The sequence below is a fragment of the Lissotriton helveticus genome, chromosome 2_1 (assembly GCF_964261635.1).
Source record: "Lissotriton helveticus chromosome 2_1, aLisHel1.1, whole genome shotgun sequence".
NCBI classification, from domain to species: Eukaryota; Metazoa; Chordata; class Amphibia; order Caudata; family Salamandridae; genus Lissotriton; species Lissotriton helveticus.
Window position 1 is genome coordinate 1794018231 of NC_136059.1, and position 24810 is coordinate 1794043040.

General features: G+C 43.4%; 1 protein-coding gene across 6 annotated transcripts in view; it reads left to right on the plus strand.

The window, feature by feature from the left end:
* The window catches only part of ANK2 (ankyrin 2), a 1987506-nt gene that overhangs the window by 1466986 nt on the left and 495710 nt on the right, over window positions 1–24810 (plus strand). For all 6 annotated transcript variants that reach the window (XM_078676735.1, XM_078676733.1, XM_078676736.1 and 3 more), the window contains 3 exons: window positions 2609–2750; window positions 13233–13335; window positions 18886–18989. In XM_078676735.1, the coding sequence (XP_078532861.1) occupies window positions 2609–2750; window positions 13233–13335; window positions 18886–18989 (349 nt within the window). The remainder of the gene's footprint in view (window positions 1–2608; window positions 2751–13232; window positions 13336–18885; window positions 18990–24810) is intronic.

The following is a 24810-nucleotide window of genomic DNA, read 5'->3' on the forward strand; positions in this document are numbered from 1 at the left end:
TTAACCCCTTCCCTGCTGCCGTCGTCCGTTGGCCGTCGCGAGCACTACCTTCGTAGAGAACGCCCACACCGCAATTACCGCCGCGGTTAACGGATTAAATGCAATTTGCAAATGCAAGCTTTTTACGTGTTGCCGTACCTACCGATTTTTGCTACTGAAGAGTTGTGAGCCCTAGGCCCACATGCTAGGAAATTATGGACACAGACATATAATGATTATGCTTAGTGAACTGGCCACGAGCATGTGCGCTCATGCCCTTTTATTAGCAGGCCCACGTCACTCCTGACGCCTGTGGTGGATGGGGTGTGTGCGTGGCCACACCTCAGGGAGTGGCTGGTAAACTTGTGCCTGCTGAGACACTAGAACATGTCAAGTAGGACAGTGCATTCCTCCCAAACTTTATTAGAACAAAACAAAGTCCAACTTATGGAAATAAAACTATGCACACAAGACACCACTTAGTCTCTCAGCCTCGAGAGGCAGTCTGCAGGACAACGGTGGCCAGGTGCAGCATCAGCTGCTCATTAAGCTGCAGTCAATCAAGAAAGTGCTGCTCATTAACATTTACATTGAACAGTGGCTTCTAGCTCCAGTAGTCTGTCTCCACGAGAGGCAGATTGTAGCACATAAGCCTTTTTCTCTGCTCTGAGAGCTTTTCTAAGTCCCTACCTGGACAACACCTTACATCTTCAAGTGTAACCCTCCTAGTCCATTTGGTCTTCCAAGGTGCAAAGCAGGGCCTTCCCTGGCTCAGAAATGAATCATTTCCAGACCTCTCCTCACACTTGCATTGCTGTGCTCAACTGTTTCCTCTTTGACAACAGAGCAGAGCCCCTCCTCCTCTCATGCAATTCTAATATTGACTTGAGAAAAATTCTTCTCTGGTTATTTTTACAACCAAGGTCAACACACCAGATAAGATACCCTTTCCTCTGCCTCACATCTTTTTTATATCTATCTCACTCAACATCACCTCTTGCTTTCTGCAGTGCTACCTCCCTCTATCTTGCCTCTCTCTCTCTCTCTCTATCCAATTTACCCTGCCTACCTCCTATGTCTGTATTTCATTCACCTCCTATTTACCTCCTCCTCTCACCGTTGTTTTCTCTACTTACGCCTCTCTGTACTCCATGTCTTTATTTAAATGTAAGTCATCAAGTCATTTGCTCCTCATAATTTGCAGTTACACATTATGCAGATTTCTTTTGTAGCCCACAGGTTTGTACATTGCACCCAGGGAAGGAAACTCATTACAAGTACATTTTTGTGGTCCGAAATTTTCAGTTACAAGTATCACTACACATATCAGAATTCCGTGACATGAAATCTTTCCCGTTTTGCTTTCTTAACCTGCAGAAATCTACTGGTGGAAAACGGCTGGTAAACGTTGAAACATGCACATTTTGTAGCAGAAAGCACCAAAATCCACTTGTACTCCCCAATGTGTGTGTGTGTGTGTGGAGGCGGGTGAGGGCATAATATGTTATATTTATTGCACCCAGTAAATATCTGAACCAGAGTTATCAGATTTTGCCAAGTGAGGTAAATATTGACCCCAGTCAGAGGCATTTGTAATCAGCCCATTATACAACAATGTATAATGGGCTGATTCTAAAGTGCCTGGATGGAATGTGTATCTTGATGTGAGCTATACAAATCCCTCTCACTCATTTCTTGTTTATTTGAACGCCAAATATGTCTCCTATGTAAAATGTATTTTGAGTAAACCTCTAACTATCTGCTCAAGTCTGACTCGTGGCCCTTAAGTGGCTCTATATGTTGCACAAAACTCCAAATCACAGGCGGATATGCACCAGTGGAGCATTTGGTGTTTTGCCAGATTCAGATAAGCAGATTACTTGCGCCAATAGAGAAACTCCCAGAAATAGACTATTGGAATGACATCAAACGACAGAGTTGTTTGTCTTGTGCTTGCTGTTGTAATATATGTGTTCAAAGTTTTTCTGTCATTGCTTAATTAGTCCTGGTTTCAAACAGTCTGAGTAACCCATTCTTGATGAAAAAAGTGTGCTGATCTTATTAACATGGAATCAAGAGTGCTCCACAGGTTTCCTAAGAGTACTCCAAATCAGGGGATTTAGTTCTTAGATGTATGCCAGATTTTCAGGGCAACCACTTGCTGTGGCAGATGAGTTCCATTTGGATGCTTTTTGGAAGTTATATAAATCTGGCATGGCTCCAGTCCTCATGAACCCAAGTAGGGCACCCTGCTGTATGTAATAATAGAGTGAATCATTTCTAGCTCCTATGACTATTTTGATAATTTTCATCATAATAAGAAAGCTCTTAATAATAGATCCCAAGCCTGAAACTGAAAGTAATCTGGTTACAAATAGAGCATGATACCACATGGCATCACACAGTAGCTGCATCTATGTCTGGTACCCAGGGCCAGGGACCAAATGTTGCAAAAGAAGCGAGCATGACCTCCTCCTCCAAAGTGAAAAGGTGACCCAGGGCGGAGAAGTAATAGAGGGCAAATGGTTACCACCACTCCATTTTCTCTAGAACCCTGCTTTTGACAAATCACTGGGATGGTGTCAGTGCATGGAAGCCTTCAGTACTTTCTTAATGTTTCCACAAGTAGATGATACAATGACGGGCGATGGAGGGGAATATCTTCGAGCTGAGGACCTGAAGGAGCTCGGAGACGACTCTCTGCCCAGCAGCCAGTTCCTGGACAGCATGAACTACCTGCGCTACAGCTTGGAAGGAGGTCGCTCGGACAGGTACTTCAGTCACTATATTGCTGCTTCTCATAAGGCTACTTACATCCTTTAATGAAGATTTTCAAATTAAAGTCATATACTTACTTTCACAATAGGTACTGTTTGGGACTGTATGTGCAGAACAGGCCAAAAGGGAGAGGCAGGCAGATGTTCAAGAAAAATTAGGCTGATGCGTCTCTGCCCTTAGCCCTTAGAATGTACAAAATAACATGTAAAGGCAAGAAATATTACTTTACCTAGTGGAGAAGGAGCACTAACGTTTTAAAATCATGTTTTACCTGGAGTGTCATTTCTTGAGATGCACAGGAGAGCTGTTGAAATTATTAAAAATTGATAAATAGAAATGTGTAAGCAATGACATTTCTGCAGTGAGTACCAGGAAGTACACATTGGGCAGTCACTTGCTGCTGTTTGTGTGCACCTGGCGCCTCTGGCGTGACATTCCACCATAACACCCAGCACAGAAGTGTGAATGTGCTTTCCTCAAGGTAGTAGTGCTCCTGAGACAACAAGTATCCACACTTGTACAAGGTGCAAGCCATCATGCCAGGGAAGCGACACAGCTTTAATGAATGTACTGGGGGACCACTTCAGCTTGTGCATTGGAACCATACATAAATCACCTCTGGTTTTATGCACTAATAATCTTATGTAATACAGTCCCCTAGGCCATATTGTGTAAAATGGGAGAGTGAATAATGACATACTGATGCGGAACAAAAGCAAGGAATGAGACTTTAACCTATCAGAATGGAACTACCTAATGCACATAGAGAATGTACGGGTCATCTTCGCCCCAGCTAGAACCCAACTATCTAAGAACTCACAAAACAGCTTTAGATAAAAGTATTTGTTTGTGTGTGTGTATATATACAAATACACACACATATAGTTATATAGTTATATATATACACACACACACACACACACACATATATATATATATATATATATATATATATATATATATATAGATATATATATATATATATATATCTATATATATATATATATATATATATATATCCACACAAAAGAGCTGCCCATTTGAGGAGCCTCGAAGGCAGGTTGAAAGTCTTTATTGCAGGATTTAGCAGCGCAGTACAGCAAACAGAGTCTCTCTTCGAAAATAAAATCCAACGCGTTTCGAACTGGAAAGTTCTTGCTCACGGGCTCAGGAAGTGCGATTGGCAAATGTTTGAATTAGAACGCCCTGATAAGTACATCTGGCTCCGCCTCTTGATAAGTGCTGCATAGCATGCTGGGGCCTGTAGTTCCGCTTCGTTCAACCCCAGTGGGTATTGCCATCTGACACCGTAGTAATCCATTATAAATCCTATGTAGGTGAGGATGATCTCCGTTGTAACTATGTTGCTATCTTTTTCAATCCTGCAACGCAACCTTAAGCCTAACAACGCTCAAATGTTCAAGCGCTGAATCTGCCTGGGATTAGCAGCGGGCTCCTCGCGACCGGACACGGCCGCATTTACATCCACACACAAGAGCTGCCCATTTGAGGAGCCTCGAAGGCAGGTTGAAAGTCTTTATTGCAGGATTTAGCAGCGCAGTACAGCAAACAGAGTCTCTCTTCGAAAATAAAACCCAACGCGTTTCGAACTGGAAAGTTCTTGCTCACGGGCTCAGGAAGTGCGATTGGCAAATGTTTGAATTGGAACGCCCTGATAAGTACATCTGGCTCCGCCTCTTGATGAGTGCTGCATAGCATGCTGGGGCCTGTAGTTCCGCTTCGTTCAACCCCAGTGGGTATTGCCATCTGACACCGTAGTAATCCATTATAAATCCTATGTAGGTGAGGATGATCTCCGTTGTAACTATGTTGCTATCTTTTTCAATCCTGCAACGCAACCTTAAGCCTAACAACGCTCAAATGTTCAAGCGCTGAATCTGCCTGGGATTAGCAGCGGGCTCCTCGCGACCGGACACGGCCGCATTTACATCCACACAAAAGAGCTGCCCATTTGAGGAGCCTCGAAGGCAGGTTGAAAGTCTTTATTGCAGGATTTAGCAGCGCAGTACAGCAAACAGAGTCTCTCTTCGAAAATAAAACCCAACGCGTTTCGAACTGGAAAGTTCTTGCTCACGGGCTCAGGAAGTGCGATTGGCAAATGTTTGCATTGGAACGCCCTGATAAGTACATCTGGCTCCGCCTCTTGATGAGTGCTGCATAGCATGCTGGGGCCTGTAGTTCCGCTTCGTTCAACCCCAGTGGGTATTGCCATCTGACACCGTAGTAATCCATTATAAATCCTATGTAGGTGAGGATGATCTCCGTTGTAACTATGTTGCTATCTTTTTCAATCCTGCAACGCAACCTTAAGCCTAACAACGCTCAAATGTTCAAGCGCTGAATCTGCCTGGGATTAGCAGCGGGCTCCTCGCGACCGGACACGGCCGCATTTACATCCACACAAAAGAGCTGCCCATTTGAGGAGCCTCGAAGGCAGGTTGAAAGTCTTTATTGCAGGATTTAGCAGCGCAGTACAGCAAACAGAGTCTCTCTTCGAAAATAAAACCCAACGCGTTTCGAACTGGAAAGTTCTTGCTCACGGGCTCAGGAAGTGCGATTGGCAAATGTTTGAATTGGAACGCCCTGATAAGTACATCTGGCTCCGCCTCTTGACGAGTGCTGCATAGCATGCTGGGGCCTGTAGTTCCGCTTCGTTCAACCCCAGTGGGTATTGCCATCTGACACCGTAGTAATCCATTATAAATCCTATGTAGGTGAGGATGATCTCCGTTGTAACTATGTTGCTATCTTTTTCAATCCTGCAACGCAACCTTAAGCCTAACAACGCTCAAATGTTCAAGCGCTGAATCTGCCTGGGATTAGCAGCGGGCTCCTCGCGACCGGACACGGCCGCATTTACATCCACACAAAAGAGCTGCCCATTTGAGGAGCCTCGAAGGCAGGTTGAAAGTCTTTATTGCAGGATTTAGCAGCGCAGTACAGCAAACAGAGTCCCTCTTCGAAAATAAAACCCAACGCCTTTCGAACTGGAAAGTTCTTGCTCACGGGCTCAGGAAGTGCGATTGGCAAATGTTTGAATTGGAACGCCCTGATAAGTACATCTGGCTCCGCCTCTTGATGAGTGCTGCAAAGCATGCTGGGGCCTGTAGTTCCGCTTCGTTCAACCCCAGTGGGTATTGCCATCTGACACCGTAGTAATCCATTATAAATCCTATGTAGGTGAGGATGATCTCCGTTGTAACTATGTTGCTATCTTTTTCAATCCTGCAACGCAACCTTAAGCCTAACAACGTAAGATGTACTTATCAGGGCGTTCCAATTCAAACATTTGCCAATCGCACTTCCTGAGCCCGTGAGCAAGAACTTTCCAGTTCGAAACGCGTTGGGTTTTATTTTCGAAGACAGACTCTGTTTGCTGTACTGCGCTGCTAAACCTGCAATAAAGACTTTCAACCTGCCTTCGAGGCTCCTCAAATGGGCAGCTCTTTTGTGTGGATGTAAATGCGGCCGTGTCCGGTTGCGAGGAGCCCGCTGCTAATCCCAGGCAGATTCAGCGCTTGAACATTTGAGCGTTGTTAGGCTTAAGGTTGCGTTGCAGGATTGAAAAAGATAGCAACATAGTTACAACGGAGATCATCCTCACCTACATAGGATTTATAATGGATTACTACGGTGTCAGATGGCAATACCCACTGGGGTTGAACGAAGCGGAACTACAGGCCCGAGCATGCTATGCAGCACTCATCAAGAGGCGGAGCCAGATGTACTTATCAGGGCGTTCCAATTCAAACATTTGCCAATCGCACTTCCTGATCCCGTGAGCAAGAACTTTCCAGTTCGAAACGCGTTGGGTTTTATTTTCGAAGAGAGACTCTGTTTGCTGTACTGCGCTGCTAAACCTGCAATAAAGACTTTCAACCTGCCTTCGAGGCTCCTCAAATGGGCAGCTCTTTTGTGTGGATGTAAATGCGGCCGTGTCCGGTCGCGAGGAGCCCGCTGCTAATCCCAGGCAGATTCAGCGCTTGAACATTTGAGCGTTGTTAGGCTTAAGGTTGCGTTGCAGGATTGAAAAAGATAGCAACATAGTTACAACGGAGATCATCCTCACCTACATAGGATTTATAATGGATTACTACGGTGTCAGATGGCAATACCCACTGGGGTTGAACGAAGCGGAACTACAGGCCCCAGCATGCTATGCAGCACTCATCAAGAGGCAGAGCCAGATGTACTTATCAGGGCGTTCCAATTCAAACATTTGCCAATCGCACTTCCTGAGCCCGTGAGCAAGAACTTTCCAGTTCGAAACGCGTTGGGTTTTATTTTCGAAGAGAGACTCTGTTTGCTGTACTGCGCTGCTAAACCTGCAATAAAGACTTTCAACCTGCCTTCGAGGCTCCTCAAATGGGCAGCTCTTTTGTGTGGATGTAAATGCGGCCGTGTCCGGTCGCAAGGAGCCCGCTGCTAATCCCAGGCAGATTCAGCGCTTGAACATTTGAGCGTTGTTAGGCTTAAGGTTGCGTTGCAGGATTGAAAAAGATAGCAACATAGTTACAACGGAGATCATCCTCACCTACATAGGATTTATAATGGATTACTACGGTGTCAGATGGCAATACCCACTGGGGTTGAACGAAGCGGAACTACAGGCCCCAGCATGCTATGCAGCACTCATCAAGAGGCGGAGCCAGATGTACTTATCAGGGCGTTCCAATTCAAACATTTGCCAATCGCACTTCCTGAGCCCGTGAGCAAGAACTTTCCAGTTCGAAACGCGTTGGGTTTTATTTTCGAAGAGAGACTCTGTTTGCTGTACTGCGCTGCTAAACCTGCAATAAAGACTTTCAACCTGCCTTCGAGGCTTCTCAAATGGGCAGCTCTTTTGTGTGGATGTAAATGCGGCCGTGTCCGGTCGCGAGGAGCCCGCTGCTAATCCCAGGCAGATTCAGCACTTGAACATTTGAGCGTTGTTAGGCTTAAGGTTGCGTTGCAGGATTGAAAAAGATAGCAACATAGTTACAACGGAGATCATCCTCACCTACATAGGATTTATAATGGATTACTACGGTGTCAGATGGCAATACCCACTGGGGTTGAACGAAGCGGAACTACAGGCCCCAGCATGCTATGCAGCACTCATCAAGAGGCGGAGCCAGATGTACTTATCAGGGCGTTCCAATTCAAACATTTGCCAATCGCACTTCCTGAGCCCGTGAGCAAGAACTTTCCAGTTCGAAACGCGTTGAGTTTTATTTTCGAAGAGAGACTCTGTTTGCTGTACTGCGCTGCTAAACCTGCAATAAAGACTTTCAACCTGCCTTCGAGGCTCCTCAAATGGGCAGCTCTTTTGTGTGGATGTAAATGCGGCCGTGTCCGGTCGCGAGGAGCCCGCTGCTAATCCCAGGCAGATTCAGCGCTTGAACATTTGAGCGTTGTTAGGCTTAAGGTTGCGTTGCAGGATTGAAAAAGATAGCAACATAGTTACAACGGAGATCATCCTCACCTACATAGGATTTATAATGGATTACTACGGTGTCAGATGGCAATACCCACTGGGGTTGAACGAAGCGGAACTAGAGGCCCCAGCATGCTATGCAGCACTCATCAAGAGGCGGAGCCAGATGTACTTATCAGGGCGTTCCAATTCAAACATTTGCCAATCGCACTTCCTGAGCCCGTGAGCAAGAACTTTCCAGTTCGAAACGCGTTGGGTTTTATTTTCGAAGAGAGACTCTGTTTGCTGTACTGCGCTGCTAAACCTGCAATAAAGACTTTCAACCTGCCTTCGAGGCTCCTCAAATGGGCAGCTCTTTTGTGTGGAGATATATATATATATATATATATATATATATATATATATTTTTATATATATATATATATATATATATATATATATATATATATATATATATATATATATATTTACGCACACACACACATCTGGAAAAGACAGCTCGAAAGCAAACAATGATGATTTAAGGTGTGTGTGAAAATTGTGTTGCTTGTATTTGAAGTTTAAGTATACATATTTTGGTATGGGCACTTTAAGTTACTAAACATGAAATTCAAACAAGTGTTCAGTGTATCCGCAATGAATCTGTTTGGGGTGCAGTTTAATGTAATGAACTTGATTGTAAATTATTTTGCATATGTTTTGGTTAATCTGAAAACCGGATTGTGTTTTACTGATTGATGGGTTGAAAAGCCAGGCATTGTAACATGATACTTTTGTGAAGCATGGATCTGCTGATGCATGCTTCACAAGTAGTCCATGGTAACACATGACTACACCATTACTAATATCATGGATTTTACAATGTAATATGCAAAGTATTCAATTTTCTTAACTCTGAAAATTTCTTTTAACCTTCTAATTTTCAAGGTTTATTATGGCCTTACTTTTTAACCATTTTGCTTTCTATTTTATCTCTCTCTCCTCTGCCTCCTCTTTTATTTCCCACCTGCACCCTCTAGTATTATGCCTAGGTAGGTATCCGTCTGCATGTCAGCATTATCTTCCCATGCACCTGTGTGATGCCAGCCACTGAGACTTAATCCATTGTGCTGGCTTGGTGATGAATTTGTGCTTTATTCTGCTTGATCTGTAAATTTGAACATTAGTGCGAGAGAATATTTTAAATTAATGTAGGTTTGTTTCATTAAATGAGTCCAGATATGTCTAGACTAACATTGCAGGATCGGCTCAGTAGGAAGCTATACCTGTTTGCAGATGGCACCAAGACCCGCAGCAAATCTTATGCCTCAAAACGAGTGTGATCCTGAGGGATCAGAGATAACTGGAAAATAGCTGTAGAGGCTTCAGCCAAGTCAGTGCAGTTTACAGACATGTCATATATTTTGGAGCAGGAAGCCCCATTGCAGGGTGTTGGGACAGAAAATCAGTTTTTTTCACTCAGCATGTGGTCTTTAAGATTATGATATCTAATAACGAGTCCAAAAAAATCGGGAGCTTTTAGAAAGGACATATGACTGTATGTAAATTGTATCTTCTAAGATGTCGAGATTAGAGACTGTTCCGAGGAAAGCTATGAAGTCATTGCAAAGTCAGCCTTAAAACCATGAGTGACAGTCCCACATGTATTTCTTGAAAGACTGAAAGTTTAACAGAGATATTTAGAAGAGGGAAATGAACCTGGTGAAGACATGGCTCTCAAACAAACAATGATGAATTGAGATGTGTTAGAGGCCTTGAGAGAAAACGTAGGGTACAGTTCACAAAACTATGAGGGGGAAATAGTGGCCTTGCCAATGAATACACACATACCTGGGGCATAGACAGTGAAGGGGACCATAGTAGGAACGCAAATTCTGAGCCTTTGTCTCAATAGTCAGAGGTGTGGGAGTAGACTGTGTAATGAACAGGATTTCACTTGCTTGGGGTGGATGATCGTCATCAATCGTGTGCAATGGGAGGCTGCATACGAAAAGTATTTCTTGGTAAGCACAAAATAGAAACACCCTTTTCTACATTAAAGTCGTGAAATCCAATCCCTCTGTAGTAAAATCCCTCCCTAGCAAGTGATTCAGAAGTGTTGTGGGGCTATAAGTGGTGGAACCTTAAGGATGTCCTGAAAAGACTCTGTTTCTCTGGGCTACAATGAGCATATAAAGCATCACATTTGGATTTCAAATCTGAATTGTTACAGGGATGGTTAAGTAATGCATATCTGTACCAGGTTGAAATTCGTACCATTTCTGTCAGCAAGAAGAAGAGTGGTCGGGAAGGAAAAATTTGATAAACATTCTTCTTCCTGCCCATAATTTGCATAATTTGTGAGACCCATGTTCTTTAACAGTTTCTCTACCCTGGTACTTTAATATTCTCAGTAGAGGAAAATACATTTGAAATAGGCATTGCTTTCAGGCAGATATTGGTGGAACACTAGACACCCGCATTGTTACCATTTGACAAACACAGACAAATTACATGAATAGGCTCCTTGCTCCTGTCACAGAATAAATGGCCAGCATAAGTGCATAGTCCTGTTCTCATGGGTGTGCCATGCCTACTTTAAGAAAATTATCCGGAATAAATTGTCTGTGTTTTTATATTTAATTTTTACTTGGATCCCAAATGCACATTACCTGGGCATATTGCTTCAGCCAGCAGAGTGCCAACAGAGATTAGAAATGGATAATTCTAGAGAAGAAAGTTCTAGTGATGCAGGGCTGTCTTTGTCCTGCTAACTCAACAGTGGACCATTCACAAACTGGACCGAGACCAAAGTGACTGAGTAAAATGCCATCTCCACTTTGTACTTCATCAGGGGCCATTTCAATCCAAGTCAAACAGACAAAGGGCCAGATATTTATAACAATGTTGTAGGTAAAGAAGTGTTTTTCACTCATATTAAAAGGGTGAAGTTGGTGACATCATTGAGACAAACTAAGCCTAAACAATGCAAGAGTAAATGTTCTGTACAAATAATGTTATTGTTGTCATAGTACAAATACCTCAGCGTTGAGGGAAAACCAGTGTCAGTAAAGGTTTGGAGATGCGTGTCAAACCTGTGACCTTCCATCTCTTGCCTGAAAACTGGAAGACTTTGTGTTCTGTTGCAGCAGAGATGTGCCCCTAATCCTCAGCAGGCACGACACTCACAACCGGAAGCCTGAGGTTTTGTATCTGTGAGAAGGCAGGTGATGAGGAAGGAGGTCAGGAGCATTATGCTTCTGGTTCAGCTCGGTTTTTGCTTTGATTGACATGATGTGCAGGGCCTCAGAGGCACATCTTTCAAAACAGAGCACGCTCACGTACAGCTTGCCTTCTCACAAGAGGCATGCCAGCAGTGCTAATAATGCCTTAAGATTATTAAGATTTGGGAATTTCTTTCTCAATAGTGCATTTCATAATCTCCCTTCCAAGTTTAGAACACTCCAAAAGAGTTACTTGATTGGCCGAGTGAAACTTGCATTTACCTAGGGTTTTACTGGGATTAGTTCATTTCTAGTAGATGCACGGTAAGGTCAATTGACGGTCTGGTAACTGAATGGATTAACCACATTTTTTCTCTATTGCTAGTCTGGGTAATGCACAGTTCTGTTTTTGTATAAGACCAGAGCATACCTGTGATACAATAGCTATCGACATATGAAGACGGATCTATAACTGTTTGGAGGTGTGTGTGTGATGTACAACCTTAACACAAATATTTTAACTGCTAAAGCAGCAGTACCAAAACATAAAGTCAAAATGACACCCAAGCACACAGTGAAACTGCACTGCTGAGGATGAGAGTTCATTTGACCTTCTTTCGAGTTATCACTTCATTCCATCCTGCTTATGAATGTTTTACTGTGCAGTTTACCTTCCCTTCCTCTAGGAAATGTCCTTTACACCGATTGAAGTTGCCTTGTATACGACCTCCTGAGCACCCTTAAAAGACCGAAGGGAATTCTTAATATATTGGGTCTGCTGAGGAGCAAAAGGAGAACTTTTTTAGTACTCAAAAATGTAGATGTTTAAAAATACGGAGTACAAAGCATTTCCATGGGCCTGATTTCATTCTCAGATAAGTTAGTAACGTAGAGACAGTTTCACCTCCTCCATTTGACATAGTACTGCTGCTTTAAAAGAAATAAAACAATATATGAAATACAACGTGTTCCCTCTCCAGCAAACATCCAGTTATTGACATCAGTTTTTCAGTGTTTCTGCTTTGCTCTTATTTTCCTGCTGCTGCCACAACCCAACAGCTATATTGCTATGTGTTTGTCTGTGTGTGTACATGTCAGTACCATTAAAAACATTGCAGATGTATTTATTTGCTTGCTGCTTTTGAAAGACCTCAGATCTACAGACAGGATTTTATTTTTCATCAAGCATGTGGTCGACCACAATTCACTGCAGTATGTACCTTCCAGGGGAAAGAACCTATCTGCAAACTTTGAGATATTATAGATGGAGAAGCCAAACTAATCAGTTAAACATAACATGTATCAGAACCATTTTTCCTTTCTCTGCATTAAATCTTGTGTAGTTGAGGTGGTTTTACTACCTTTGCTCTGCATTGTTATTTTCAAAGGGAGGTAAGGTGTTTTCTAAAATTATGAAGATTTTTGTTTTGGAGTTGTTTAGTAAAGGTATTAACATATGTATAGTCTTAAATTTAAGTAGAACAGACCAAACTATTTGTAAGAGGCAACCTAAAACAAGATGAACAGGAATGGGATGGGCCGGTCCAATCTTCTCTGCTAATTTTATCTCACAAGCAAAGTTCACGGGGCGAAGAATGTTGGACAATTGGGGCCATTTCAAATACACTAAAACACATGCTGCCCAGGGACCAGATGAGATGTGTGTCCCTGTACTCATTGGTTTCTAAAGTTCCCCCTGGAAGTTGCATCAGTTGTTAACATTACCCTGTTTTCACTCTCCTGCCCACCACCCTTTCTACCATGTCATCTTCACAACACCAACACTGCTGCTGCTGCTGCCACTGTGTCTTATTACCAACCTGCCAACCTACCAGCCTCCGATCCTTCAGTTCTGACAGGTCGCACACTCTGAGCCACGCCTCCTACCTGAGGGATTATGCCATGATTGAGGATGCAGTTATCCCAAGCCACCAACAGGTATGTGCATACTTTGTTCTGCTGTGGTCTTTGGTGATGGGTGTAGTGGTCTACTTGTTATAGGTTAAAATAGTGGTCTCAAAATTGCAATCTTACCTTCTCTGGTACAGTGGCATGAATTCAGAAACAATATATCTTTCATGCTTAATGACCATTGTGAAATTTTCAAATAACTATTCTAATTTACACATTGTAGATACTGCTTTTGCTTCCTTAGATTTGCATATTTCTCTGGATTCACAAAATAACAAGGTTTGTAAATATTACTCCCCAACTCACAGATCCTCCGCTGTACTTAGAGTCTGGTGAAGCAGCAGGTTTACACTAGTGGAGACTCTGCTGGCTTTGCCGGTGTAAAGCTCAGTGCTAACAGCATGTCCACCAAATTGCCACCAAGGCATAGAGATGGTTGTCCTACACTATTTAAAGTGAAGCTACCATCACTAATTTCGCTGCTCATGTATACCATGTGATGCAGGAAAAATGTAGAATAGCCTCATGTGCCAAGAGAAAACTCAGTGCATGACAAAGCCATTTATGTTTTGTTTTTTGTTGGTCTGAACAAAATAAAAATCCTAGTGGGACTATTAAATAGTAGGCCCATGTGTCACACCTTCAGGGTTTTGAAGGATGTCACAGGTCTCCCTTTAAAGCACAGAGCACGCTGTCTGGTAGGTGGGGATCTCTGAAAAGGGTGGACAATTCTATGCCAGGGTGGTGGAAGCTATGGCCTCTTCCTCGTTGTGAGTCTAAGCCAGGGTCTAAATCACAAATCACACCCTATAGAGATATGTTCGAATCCAACCATAGGAATTCACCTAATAAACAAATCTTTTGGGTTATTTCCAGTTTTGCTTCCAGCCAGGCCACAGCACAGAGCCAAATTTTCTTAGGACCATTGACAATACCCAATGATTGCTTTTTAACCTTCCTTGACTTGTCAACAGCATTTGGCACACTTGATCTGATATCCCTCTGCACATATGATAAGAAACAATGGATATTGATGACAATGTCCCGAAATGGTTCTAATTTTCCCAAATTTTGAAGATCCGTCACTCACTAGTTTGCCTCATCTCATTATTCTTGTGAGTGCCTCATGGCTCTGTTTCTGCCCTCTTATTTATCAACATATAAGATACAACTCTGAGCAAATGGCTGTGTAAGTGTGGAAAACAGCCTAAGTATCCCTACTTACACGCCTCACAGAGAGTCTGCCATAGATCATCCACAAAACACTAAGGGGCAGATTTATCATTGACTGTGCGTCGCTCTTGCATCATGCAGAAGGGTGACGTGACTATAAAGTCAGATTTATCCAGCCACGCAAAGGCCTCCTTGCGTGACCCTGCATGGCTTGATAAATTTAGAGTAATGCAGCTGTGTTGCATTACCCTGCCCCAAGGAGGCGGTCCATGTTTGGAGCGTTGAGGTTCCCATGCATCCATCCATGGATTTTGACACATTCTCAGATTTACTATTACTGGTAGACCTGGGAATGTTTCAAAATGTTGTGCCTCTCCAGGTGAGGGGGTAACAAGAGAAATATCCTTATTTCTCCTAGTTTTATTCCTTTCCAAGTGTGCTGCATTCAGCAGCTCACATGGAAAGAGGAAAATGCCTGACATTATTGTTTTTGTGCAGGAAGGTGTTCTTTCCTGCACAAAAAAACAAACCTGTCTGAATGCAGGCACCATTGCATCATGGTGCAAGGGTGCCTGCCTAGACATTAAACAGCACATTGTGCACCAGCGCAAGGAAAGGACAAGAATGTTTGGCATCATGTTAAATACGGCTCATTCCTGCCCTTAAGTCCTGCATAAAATAATGATCAAACGGCCCCTTAATCTCCAGGAATTGGTTATATTGTTATTATATGGTATTATGATAAATTGGAACCTCATTTACAGGAATTCCAAAGTTAAATCAAAGGTTAATTCATCGACCTGGACTTTGCCTTTTGGCTCAAAAAACAGTGGCATAGTTAAAGTGATTCTTTTGATTCTCACGGAGACTGCAGCTGCAATTATTGCCCATTCCAGGTTTCCTGTATATAAACGTGAAAAATGGCCAATGGTGTGCTTTCTATGTTTGCAATTCAAGCAAACCAAAGTTTAGCTTTGTTGTTTGCGTTCCATTTTTAATTTGATTATAGGGATGTGAAAAGCTACAAGAAAAGGTTGCATTATTGTGATGTTTCAAATCATAAAATCTCCAGTCAAAACTCACATAAGACCCACTGTTGTTTAAGCTCTACATTAAACAACTGAAAACTACAAATCAAAGCAGTATTATAGCCCTGCAAGAAAAAGGTGTTCTGGGGAAATGTTTTTCTTTACAAGAAAGTGTTTCCTCAGTTAAAGTTGTGCTAAGGGGATAAACAATAACATTATGAAGTTTAATTCTGCACAGCCAGGGCTTTGCGATACAGCAGAAGGTCATAATACTACAGACGTATAGCCTTCCAGTGTGCTATATAAGCCGTTAAAGACCCAGTCCAGCTTTATTGGACAAAGTCAAATGTAGACACCAGCATCAAGGAAGTGGATCTTTAATGGCCAGCATAGCTCATTGAGTGTGTTGAACACTGTTAAAACATTCAATTTCATGAGTGAAAAATCCCTACCAGAAGAGAAAGGTGAGCTTTATATGGCTTTACCTGTAATGATTCACTAGCCAATAAAGTTCTAACTATGGGTGATTTTAACCTCTTGGTCGAATCAACCCCCAGACACAACCAAGCAAAATGCTTTATAGAAAGACCTGAAAACTATCCTGCTCATGTAAGCTTTCAACCCACAAATCAACCGTGAGGCCATTGATTAAAAACAGTCACTGTTTCCTTATTTCATTAGATGCACACTGCATCCAGAGTTGTGTAAACCTCCCCTCCCCTTATTTTTAGATCAATATTACAGAATCTCCCTCCCTTTCCTTTTTTCTCCACTATAGTTCCCTTCTCTCACAGTGCTCTGAAGTGGCCAGTTTGGTGACATGGAAGCATTTTATAAAATTGTTTAAATAGGTATATAAATAAATGATTTATAGCTGCTGTAGGGGCTCCACACAATGTCAGAGCCTATGCCTTCCTAACTCTTCCCCTGCTCTGTAAAGTACCTTTCATCCTGGGGAAACGGCCTGTAAAACGTGGGCTGAGCCACATGTGCCGTTTTGCCGCAAGTGTCATGACGCTTGCCTTAACTACGCATCTGCTTTAACCATGCCTATGCATGGTTAAGATAGCACATCCTATGGAATCTTCCCCCTGCATAATAGTGGCCACAGGAGCCCCTACTGGATACAAAATAATTATTCTCTTTAGTTATTCACCGCAGTCTCTACCTGCCCCTCTACCCTGCAAAATTCCACATAATCAAAATAGATGGAGGGGAAGAGGCTATAGATAAGAGCATTGTAATGCTAGAGGTTTCAATTAATCACTCAACATTCCAGTGCTCTAACGCCACTAATGTCACATCTACATATCTATTCTTTATTACATTACATAATACAGCCAACAATACAAACAACACCTGAAAATGTTACTGAAGAATACTTTTTACAGTACGTACCAACTACCATAGAATCAAAGCTGATTGGAGACAGTTTCTACACTCTTTCTCATACACTTCAACAGGAAAGCATTTCCTCCATTCAATTTTGTTTTTCTCGCTAAAAAGGTATTAAAATACAGTGCAACCCTTAATGTTGTTGAATGGAAATTTTCAATTGTATTACAATCAATCCGTTCGATAGTAGTTCTTCCCGTAGCCTCTGTTAAGGTGGTCATTGGTATTTTCTTATGGAATAATAGTTTTCCTGGAGTGATGAAAAATAAACATTATGACGTTTGATGCAAATTGACTAGACATTGCTATTTAGATCTTCATGTAGATACTAAGGCCCTCATTACGACTGGGTTGTTTAATAAAGCAGGTGGTAACAGTGTATTTTTCTCTAGAGACAAATCCTCTAGATCAATCCTGGATGAGTTTGTGCATTGAAAGAGGCCAAGAATAAGGGGTGCACATGTGGAAATGGGTGCAGAAGCACCGGTTTCAGCATGTTATGCCACACTCCATATGCCCCTATTGGGAGTCAACTTATCACCCTCCCATTAATAGTGCAATTCCGCATTATTGATTCCTCCAGTATCACTAAAGCCAAATGTTGTATATAGAAGAACTACAGCAGCTATTACTGTGGGCCTCACTAGTGCTAATGGCAAAGACAAATAAGAGTCCATCTATAGAGTTGCCACTGTGTTTGACTTTGTTTAGTCAAATCCAGTTACATATGAAGAGGTGTACAAGAGCAACTTTTTCTGGCTGTTGCTTCAAGCAAAATATGCAACATCCAAGACAGAGCTTGTAAGACTCCATAGGTTCTTTATTATGTGTGGTAGTACATGGCTCCCCTCTACCTACATATGATCACAAAACATGCCTGCTGAGCATATACTGGCTCCATGCCCGCCTGTGCACTAAGTTTCCAGTTGTTTGCTGAACAGTCGTAGAATGAACCTGTAGAGTACAGTACCCAGCACACCATCACAAAGAGCTGGTGTTACTAGTTTCCCTATGTGAGATGTGTTGCTCAGCTTCTTATCCTCGGAGTAGTCTTTCGCATACCCCTTGCTTTTTGGATGCACATACATAAATGTCCATTTACCACAGACTTAGCTTTTTGTTTTTCTCAGTGAGGCATCTTGGGTGCAGCTGGTATAACCAGATGGGAGAATCTTAGCTCGCTTTGTTGTAGGACTCAATTTGCAACTTGCTGAGTAGACCTACCAAGGCCAAAATCAAATTAGGGTTTCTTTTGTTGCTGCTCAGAGGGGATGTGCCCTACCTGTGTGGGCATGACTTTACCTATTGGATCATGACCAAAGTTGATTTGTATATGGTTTGTTCCAGTCTGTAGTGACACAACAAGCAGAAAAATGATAGACTGAAATGCAACCCAGAGTAATACTTGTGTATTAAGTGCAAAGCTTTCCCCCGACTTTCATTTTGGATTTCTGTTAAACAGAGACCGGTCTTTTCATGACCGACATAAATTTAGGGATTGAATGTGTAGACAAAGTAGGTTTAAAGTCATCTCAACACAAAAGATGACTCTTAAATGAATATTTCACATGTGTATTGAATTCCTCATCCACCTCTGACATGTTCTTTGCTAGTACATTTACTCAGAATCTAAACATATAATTATGCATATGTTTGAGGTCACCATTAAAGAGAACTAGACATGCATCACTACTCTTCTGAGGTTCGTGCACTGCCTTTTGTCACTCAAGTGTGCACAAAGGTCACGCAGGCTCAACAAACAAAAATATCTAAAAAAGTCAGTGATGAATCAATTGAATAACTTTGACAGTACAGAAATGTAAGATGCTGATATATTTCACGTGTGTCCATTGATGTGTTTGCTTGGTATTTTAATCTTTGGGAAAGTGTTTATCCTTTCTGCATGTTTGGCCTTAGCGAATGACATTTGAAGTACTATTGCACAAGACTTGAACTCTAGCTTTTTTCTTCATATCCTCAGGTTACCCAACTGAGCAAGGACAAAGAAAAGAATTCATATCGCATCAGCTGGAGCCCAGATAACTTGGACAATGTGGCTCTTTCATCTAGCCCCATTCATTCCGGGTAAGGATACCCTTATCTTTTATGATAAATGTCAATATTAAATACAACACTACATACCATACATTATCTTTTCAACCTTGCCATTGAGACTACACCTCTATACATAATATCTCTGGTATCTTTGAGTCAACATCTTTCATTGAAATAGAAAAGGTTGGGTGGTGTTTTTGATTGAGCTATCAGATACATTTCTGAGCAGAAGAAGTCTAAAAAGAAACTAATTTAGGCATATGTTCAACATTTTATTTTCCACTAGAAGTGATATATAGATGATATGTTCCAATAACTAAAGCAGTTTATCAAACCATTGATTAGTAAATTCGCTTTGAAACCAGTGTTTTCTTCATGTTCAAGCAAGCAAATGAAGCTATTCCTCCAGAAAGAGGGACTCTGAAGGCCATTAGTAATAATTTAATTATGCATATGTTGCATCGAACATAAAGGATATATGTTTGACACACTTTAAATAAGGTATGATTCAGAAAATCAGGTTGTTTGTTTTTGCTGTGAATACTAATAGTGGTTGAAGTTTAGACTGTTGACAGCTCTGCTGAGTGTAAAATAATTTGAAACCCGTTTGTTGTAAATAGACATTTTAACAAGTAGCATGCTTAATCCCTAAATGTTTTATTAATTCCAGTTTATATAGCACATAGCACTAAGGTTTTCCCATTTTTAAACAGTCTCTCGTGGGGGGTGAAGGGAAGTGAAAACTTTGAAGATAAAGTGATAAGGGAGAATACGATCACATGGTCAAGAGGGTAAGATGGGATGAGATTTCTGGTCACTCATTCGTTTAGTTTATTGCTTACCGACTAGAGCACATTGTTCCCATCACCTCCTTACATCTCTCAAAAACTGGTGCAAAGTTACACCAGGTTTAAGCTCAAGAAAATATGCAAATAATACATCATTGTCCCTTGTAGAAAACAAAATACAACTGCTCATGTGCACAGTCAGGCTTCTGTAATCAATTAATTGCACGGTGTAGCTAATTAATTCGTATTGCTTTGTATGAAGCTTTGGTAGAAAACAGGTAATTTTACATAGGTGCTGCCAAAGTCACTGATTTATAAGCTAATAAATTAACTTATTTTGAATGCATACATTCTGAAGCTTTATCAAAATATGAGGACGAAATATATCATATGGATTGGTGATCAAAGCAAACAGCAGTGACCTCCGAACAAATGAGAACTCTGCAGAGCACAGGAATTATAATCAAATGTGATACTGTCACAGTCTTGCAGATTGACCTTTAACATCAAGCGTAAAGAACGACAGCAATAGGAATGTCACCGGGCTCATAATGTCTTCTGAATGCAACACACATGAAAAGAGAAAGAAACAGGGAGAAATACACATCTTTCTCCTCGTTATACTTATGACTTCAAGGCGCACCATTTTGGTGCAACCCCAGGCTTGCAAATCTTCGTAAATCTGTATTTGCATCAAAACACATGGGTGAATTCAGGGCAACGCCCATGCTCCACCCATGTAATGCCTACCCAATGCAAAGAAATGTGAGGCAGACTTATGCACTACCTTGTGTGACTTTGTATTTACCAAACCATGCAAAGTAGCTTGGGGTTTTCATCAGGGCTGCACCACAAAAGTGACGCAACCCCAATGCAAAATCATTGCATATCTGGGCCTAATTTCGCAAAAACTACTGAACGGATGTGCACCAAATCTAGGGCCAAACAATATTCATTCTGTGCATATACACATGTACAAACAGTATTTCTATGGTGTTTATGATTACAAAACGTTCTTTTTTTAAATGATACAAGGGTTTGTAGAGTAATATAAATAGTAACAATAACTCACGCCCCCGCTATGCACAGTTTAGGCATCAATGTTGTCATTTGAAATGTTGCAGTGATGTTATCAGTGATGTCATAGAACGTGTCATAAGTGATGTAAAGTTGGGTGGCGTGGTTTAGCTGGTGAAAATGGTGGACACGTGAGGCTCTCGCTGCATTGCAGCCCTTTCTTCTCTGCATTTCCAATCCTGCCCCTACTCAAGGCGGGATCCTGGCCCTGGAGGGGCATTCGCAGCTGACAGCGCGGTGTGTTTAAGCGTCTTGCTTGCACGCTGGGAGGCCCGTACCTGGCTCTTCCACATGTGCGAGACCGCCAATCGAAGTCATGGAGCCGAGACCTGGGGGCACAGCTGCGAGCGGATGCCCAAAGAGTGAAATGTAGTCCCCCAGGGTGTGCTTGGAACCGGCTCTCGACCCCTGGGAACTATATGACACCGGCAACATCCAGGGGCTTAGAATTGAACAGAGAGGGGGCTGGGGCCTGAAACTAGCACTGCCCCTCATGACTGCATGAGTTGCTGCTTGGCCTGCATCATGAATTCCCTCCAGCCTGGTGGTGCAGCGAGTGACTTGGAATGGATGAGTTGCACCCCCTGATCACCTTAGGAGGCTTCCTGGACTCAAAGGAGAACCCTGTCTGGTTGAGCCGGGCTAAAATGGCGGCTGCTGCAGTGGGAACATACACAACAGCAGGGAGGCCTGGGCTTGGGGTAGGGCCACCACCTGACAGGGACACTGCGTAAAGAACTATGGAGTGGCCATACCAAGTGACGGTAGAGTGTATGCTGCCTCCTATAATCCCATCTAGGACTGCATTTGAACTGTGTGGAGGGGCTCATTGACCGGGGGTGAGACTGGGCCCTTTGCCTTTGTAACTTTTGACTGCAAGGGCTTTGTGGAGGCAGCGACAGAAGGGCCCTGGCAATAACGAATAAGCCTGGACTGGAGAATGTGAGTGCAGCAGGGATACTGTGGGGCTGTAGAATAGTGTCATATGCGTGCTGATGAGCAGTACTGTGTTCCCTGGGGTTGCAGCTGGATGCCCCATGCCTGTGGGGTGGGTACCTGCTGCCTGGACTAGGCATGATGCTGTTAAGGTCGACTACTGCGCTGTGATAACTGGCTTGCTGGGGCAGTGGCCCTTTTACCACATGGTTTGGTGGTGTGTTTGTTGAAAGCCCTGCAATACACTCTGGAACATTACAGCAATGGGCAGAACCAAGCTCAAAGAAGGTGGCACAACTGTGGAGATCCAGGGGGCTTCCAGGATGGAAGAGCTAACATGGAGCCCCCAGCACCTGCTCTGCAGCTGACATTCGACAAAATACTGGTGGCCATTGTGGACTCTAAGCAAACGCTCCTGCAACAGATCGGAGAGGTGGCAACGGGGCTGAGCCTTCTCAAGGCAGACCACCAAAAATTGGCAGACAAGGTAAAGGATGTGGAGGCAATTGTGGGTGAGCTCCCACCAGCACATAGCTCCTTGCAGCAACAAATGTTTGACCTGACAGAGTGAGTGAAAATGATAGAGCCCAGAGCCCAAGATTCTGAAGGACACAATCAGCGCAATAATGTCAGGATCATGGGGTTGCCTGAAGGTGTGGAGGGTAGCGACTTGGTCAATTCCTAGAACATTGGATGAAAACGGAAGAGGTGCCCACTCTTTTCTTTGTACTGGAATGGGCACACAGTGTCCCGGCTAGGCCTCCATCTCCGGGGCAGCTACCACGTCCGGTAGTGGCCAGGCTACTGCATTATAGAGACCGTGAGCCACTGATCCAGACAGCTTCTATGGCTGGCCCTTTTTGTATAGAGAATGCAACAGTAACCATGTTCCTGGGCATCACTGCAGTGGTCCAGGCTAGGAGAGCATCCTTTTCAGAAGTGAAAAGGGAGCTGCGAGAAGCAGGTGTGCGATACTCCCTTTTATTCCCGGCCAAGCTAAGAGTGATGCTCTATAGAATCCAACTTATTTTCTGAACCCTTGTTACGCCTGGGACTTTTTTGAATGATACCAGGCTCAGGTTCTGGGTGAGGGAGCGGCGAAAAATGGGAGGAACCACCGGGACTCCACATGCCGTGAGCCCATAGGAAAACTGATGAGGGTGCAGACGGACGAGGCCAGGGCAAAGGCATTATGAGCGGCCTCTGGGATAACCGACAGAGACCACACAGACTCTAAGGATGGTGCACATTCGGATGGCCACTTCGGGGAGTCTGCCTCTAATACCATGACCACTAGTAAACAGAGCATGACCCAAGTAACCCTGCAGACAGTGGAAGAACCAATTTGATTCCAGACTTTAGTGGGTGAGAGAGCTTCATGGTGGATAGATGTGTGGATGGTAAGGGACATCCCTGCACTGTCATGGTTGGGTATCCACCAGTGCTCTGTGGGGGGAGAACTGGGGAAATTGCTCAATGGAATGAGATGGAGGCCGATTGGCCAGGATGTGCCCTGCTTTGTTGCTTGGGACTCATAGCTGACCCCTTTCTGCTGCTGGTGATGGGATAGCTTTCTCTGGCTTGTCTGGTTGTGAATTGTGTATCCTTGAAGTGTGGCTCACACTGGTGGGACTCTCTCCAGAATAATTGATGGTGAGTGGCCTATGTTAGTAGGGCCAAGGCGAGGTCCCTGCATGCGCTGCATGCGTGATCGATTTGCCACTTCCCATTGTCCACAAACTAGTTGATAGCGGTAATATATTGCACTTCCAGTTTGCCATGCCAATGTTTGGGCAGCTAACTGTTTCTGGGATGCCCTGAGGATGGGGAGTTGGAATCTGTTTGTTCGTTGGACTCTAGGTCTTGTACACCCTATTGTTTGGGATTTGTACGCCTGGGTGAAGGGGACTGGGATGGGGCGGCCAAGATGCAGGGTATACATCCTTATTATGGTGGCATCACATGAAGGGTTTAAAGTGCTGATGTGGAACATGAGAGTCATGGGGTCAGTGGTCAAGTGTCACAAGGTCCATATGTTCTTGAAGCGCAGGGCGGTTCACATCGCCTTACTTGAGGAAACACACCTTACTAAACTTAAGGCACAGCAGCTGTGCTGGTGGGGGCAGGTATATGCTACGGAGTTCTCTGGATTTGCTAGGGGTGCACTGGTCTGGATCAATGCGGGAGTCCCTTTTGAGGAGTTGCATGTTAAAACTGACAGGGAGGGCAGGTATATCCGGGTAGATGGGAGGCTAGATGTTAAGCGATTAACGATAGGCTCCATATATGCTCCGAACCAGGACCAGCTAATCTTCTTCACTGGCCTTTCCTCACAGTTGAGTACACTCATAAAGGGGAACCAGCTTCTGGGGGGTATTTGAACGGTGTGGCTTGGACTGCTTCACTCTGCTTTTGCCAGGAGCCCTGTCTACAGACTAGCGAGGGGGCTCAGAGCCTGGATGGGAAGCTGGGGCATTGAAGACATATGAAGGGTGCAACATGGCCTAGCCAGGGAATACTCCTTCTATTCTTCCTTATCTACACTGTATGTCCACTTGGATAGATTCCTTTGCATGAGCTGACGGTGTTCATTCGTCCAACATACGGAATACCTCGGCCTCACTATATTGGATCATAGACCACTATTGATGCGTATCCGCCTGGAGGACAAAAGACCAGCAGTCCCTTTGTGACTTTTATGCTGCAGGTCCATGGAAGACCCTACATACCGAGATGGCCTCCGAGAGGCCATATCGGGCTACTCCGAGCATAACCAGGGATCATGAGTCAGACTGCCTTGTAGAGTGGGAGACCTTCAAAGTATTGGTACAGGGATATTGCTTGGGTGCTCCGGTGGGTATTAGGAGAGACCTTTAACGGGATTTGAATAAACTAGAAGGTGCTATTCAGCAGCTATATAATCGGATTAGCCTTTACAGGACACTGAGGCGCAACTGTCGGAGGCCAGAGAGCTGTACAGTGTCCTTTTAGAGAAGCCTTAGTGTCATTGGTACAAGAAATATATTGCGAGGCAGCTATCAATACCGTGT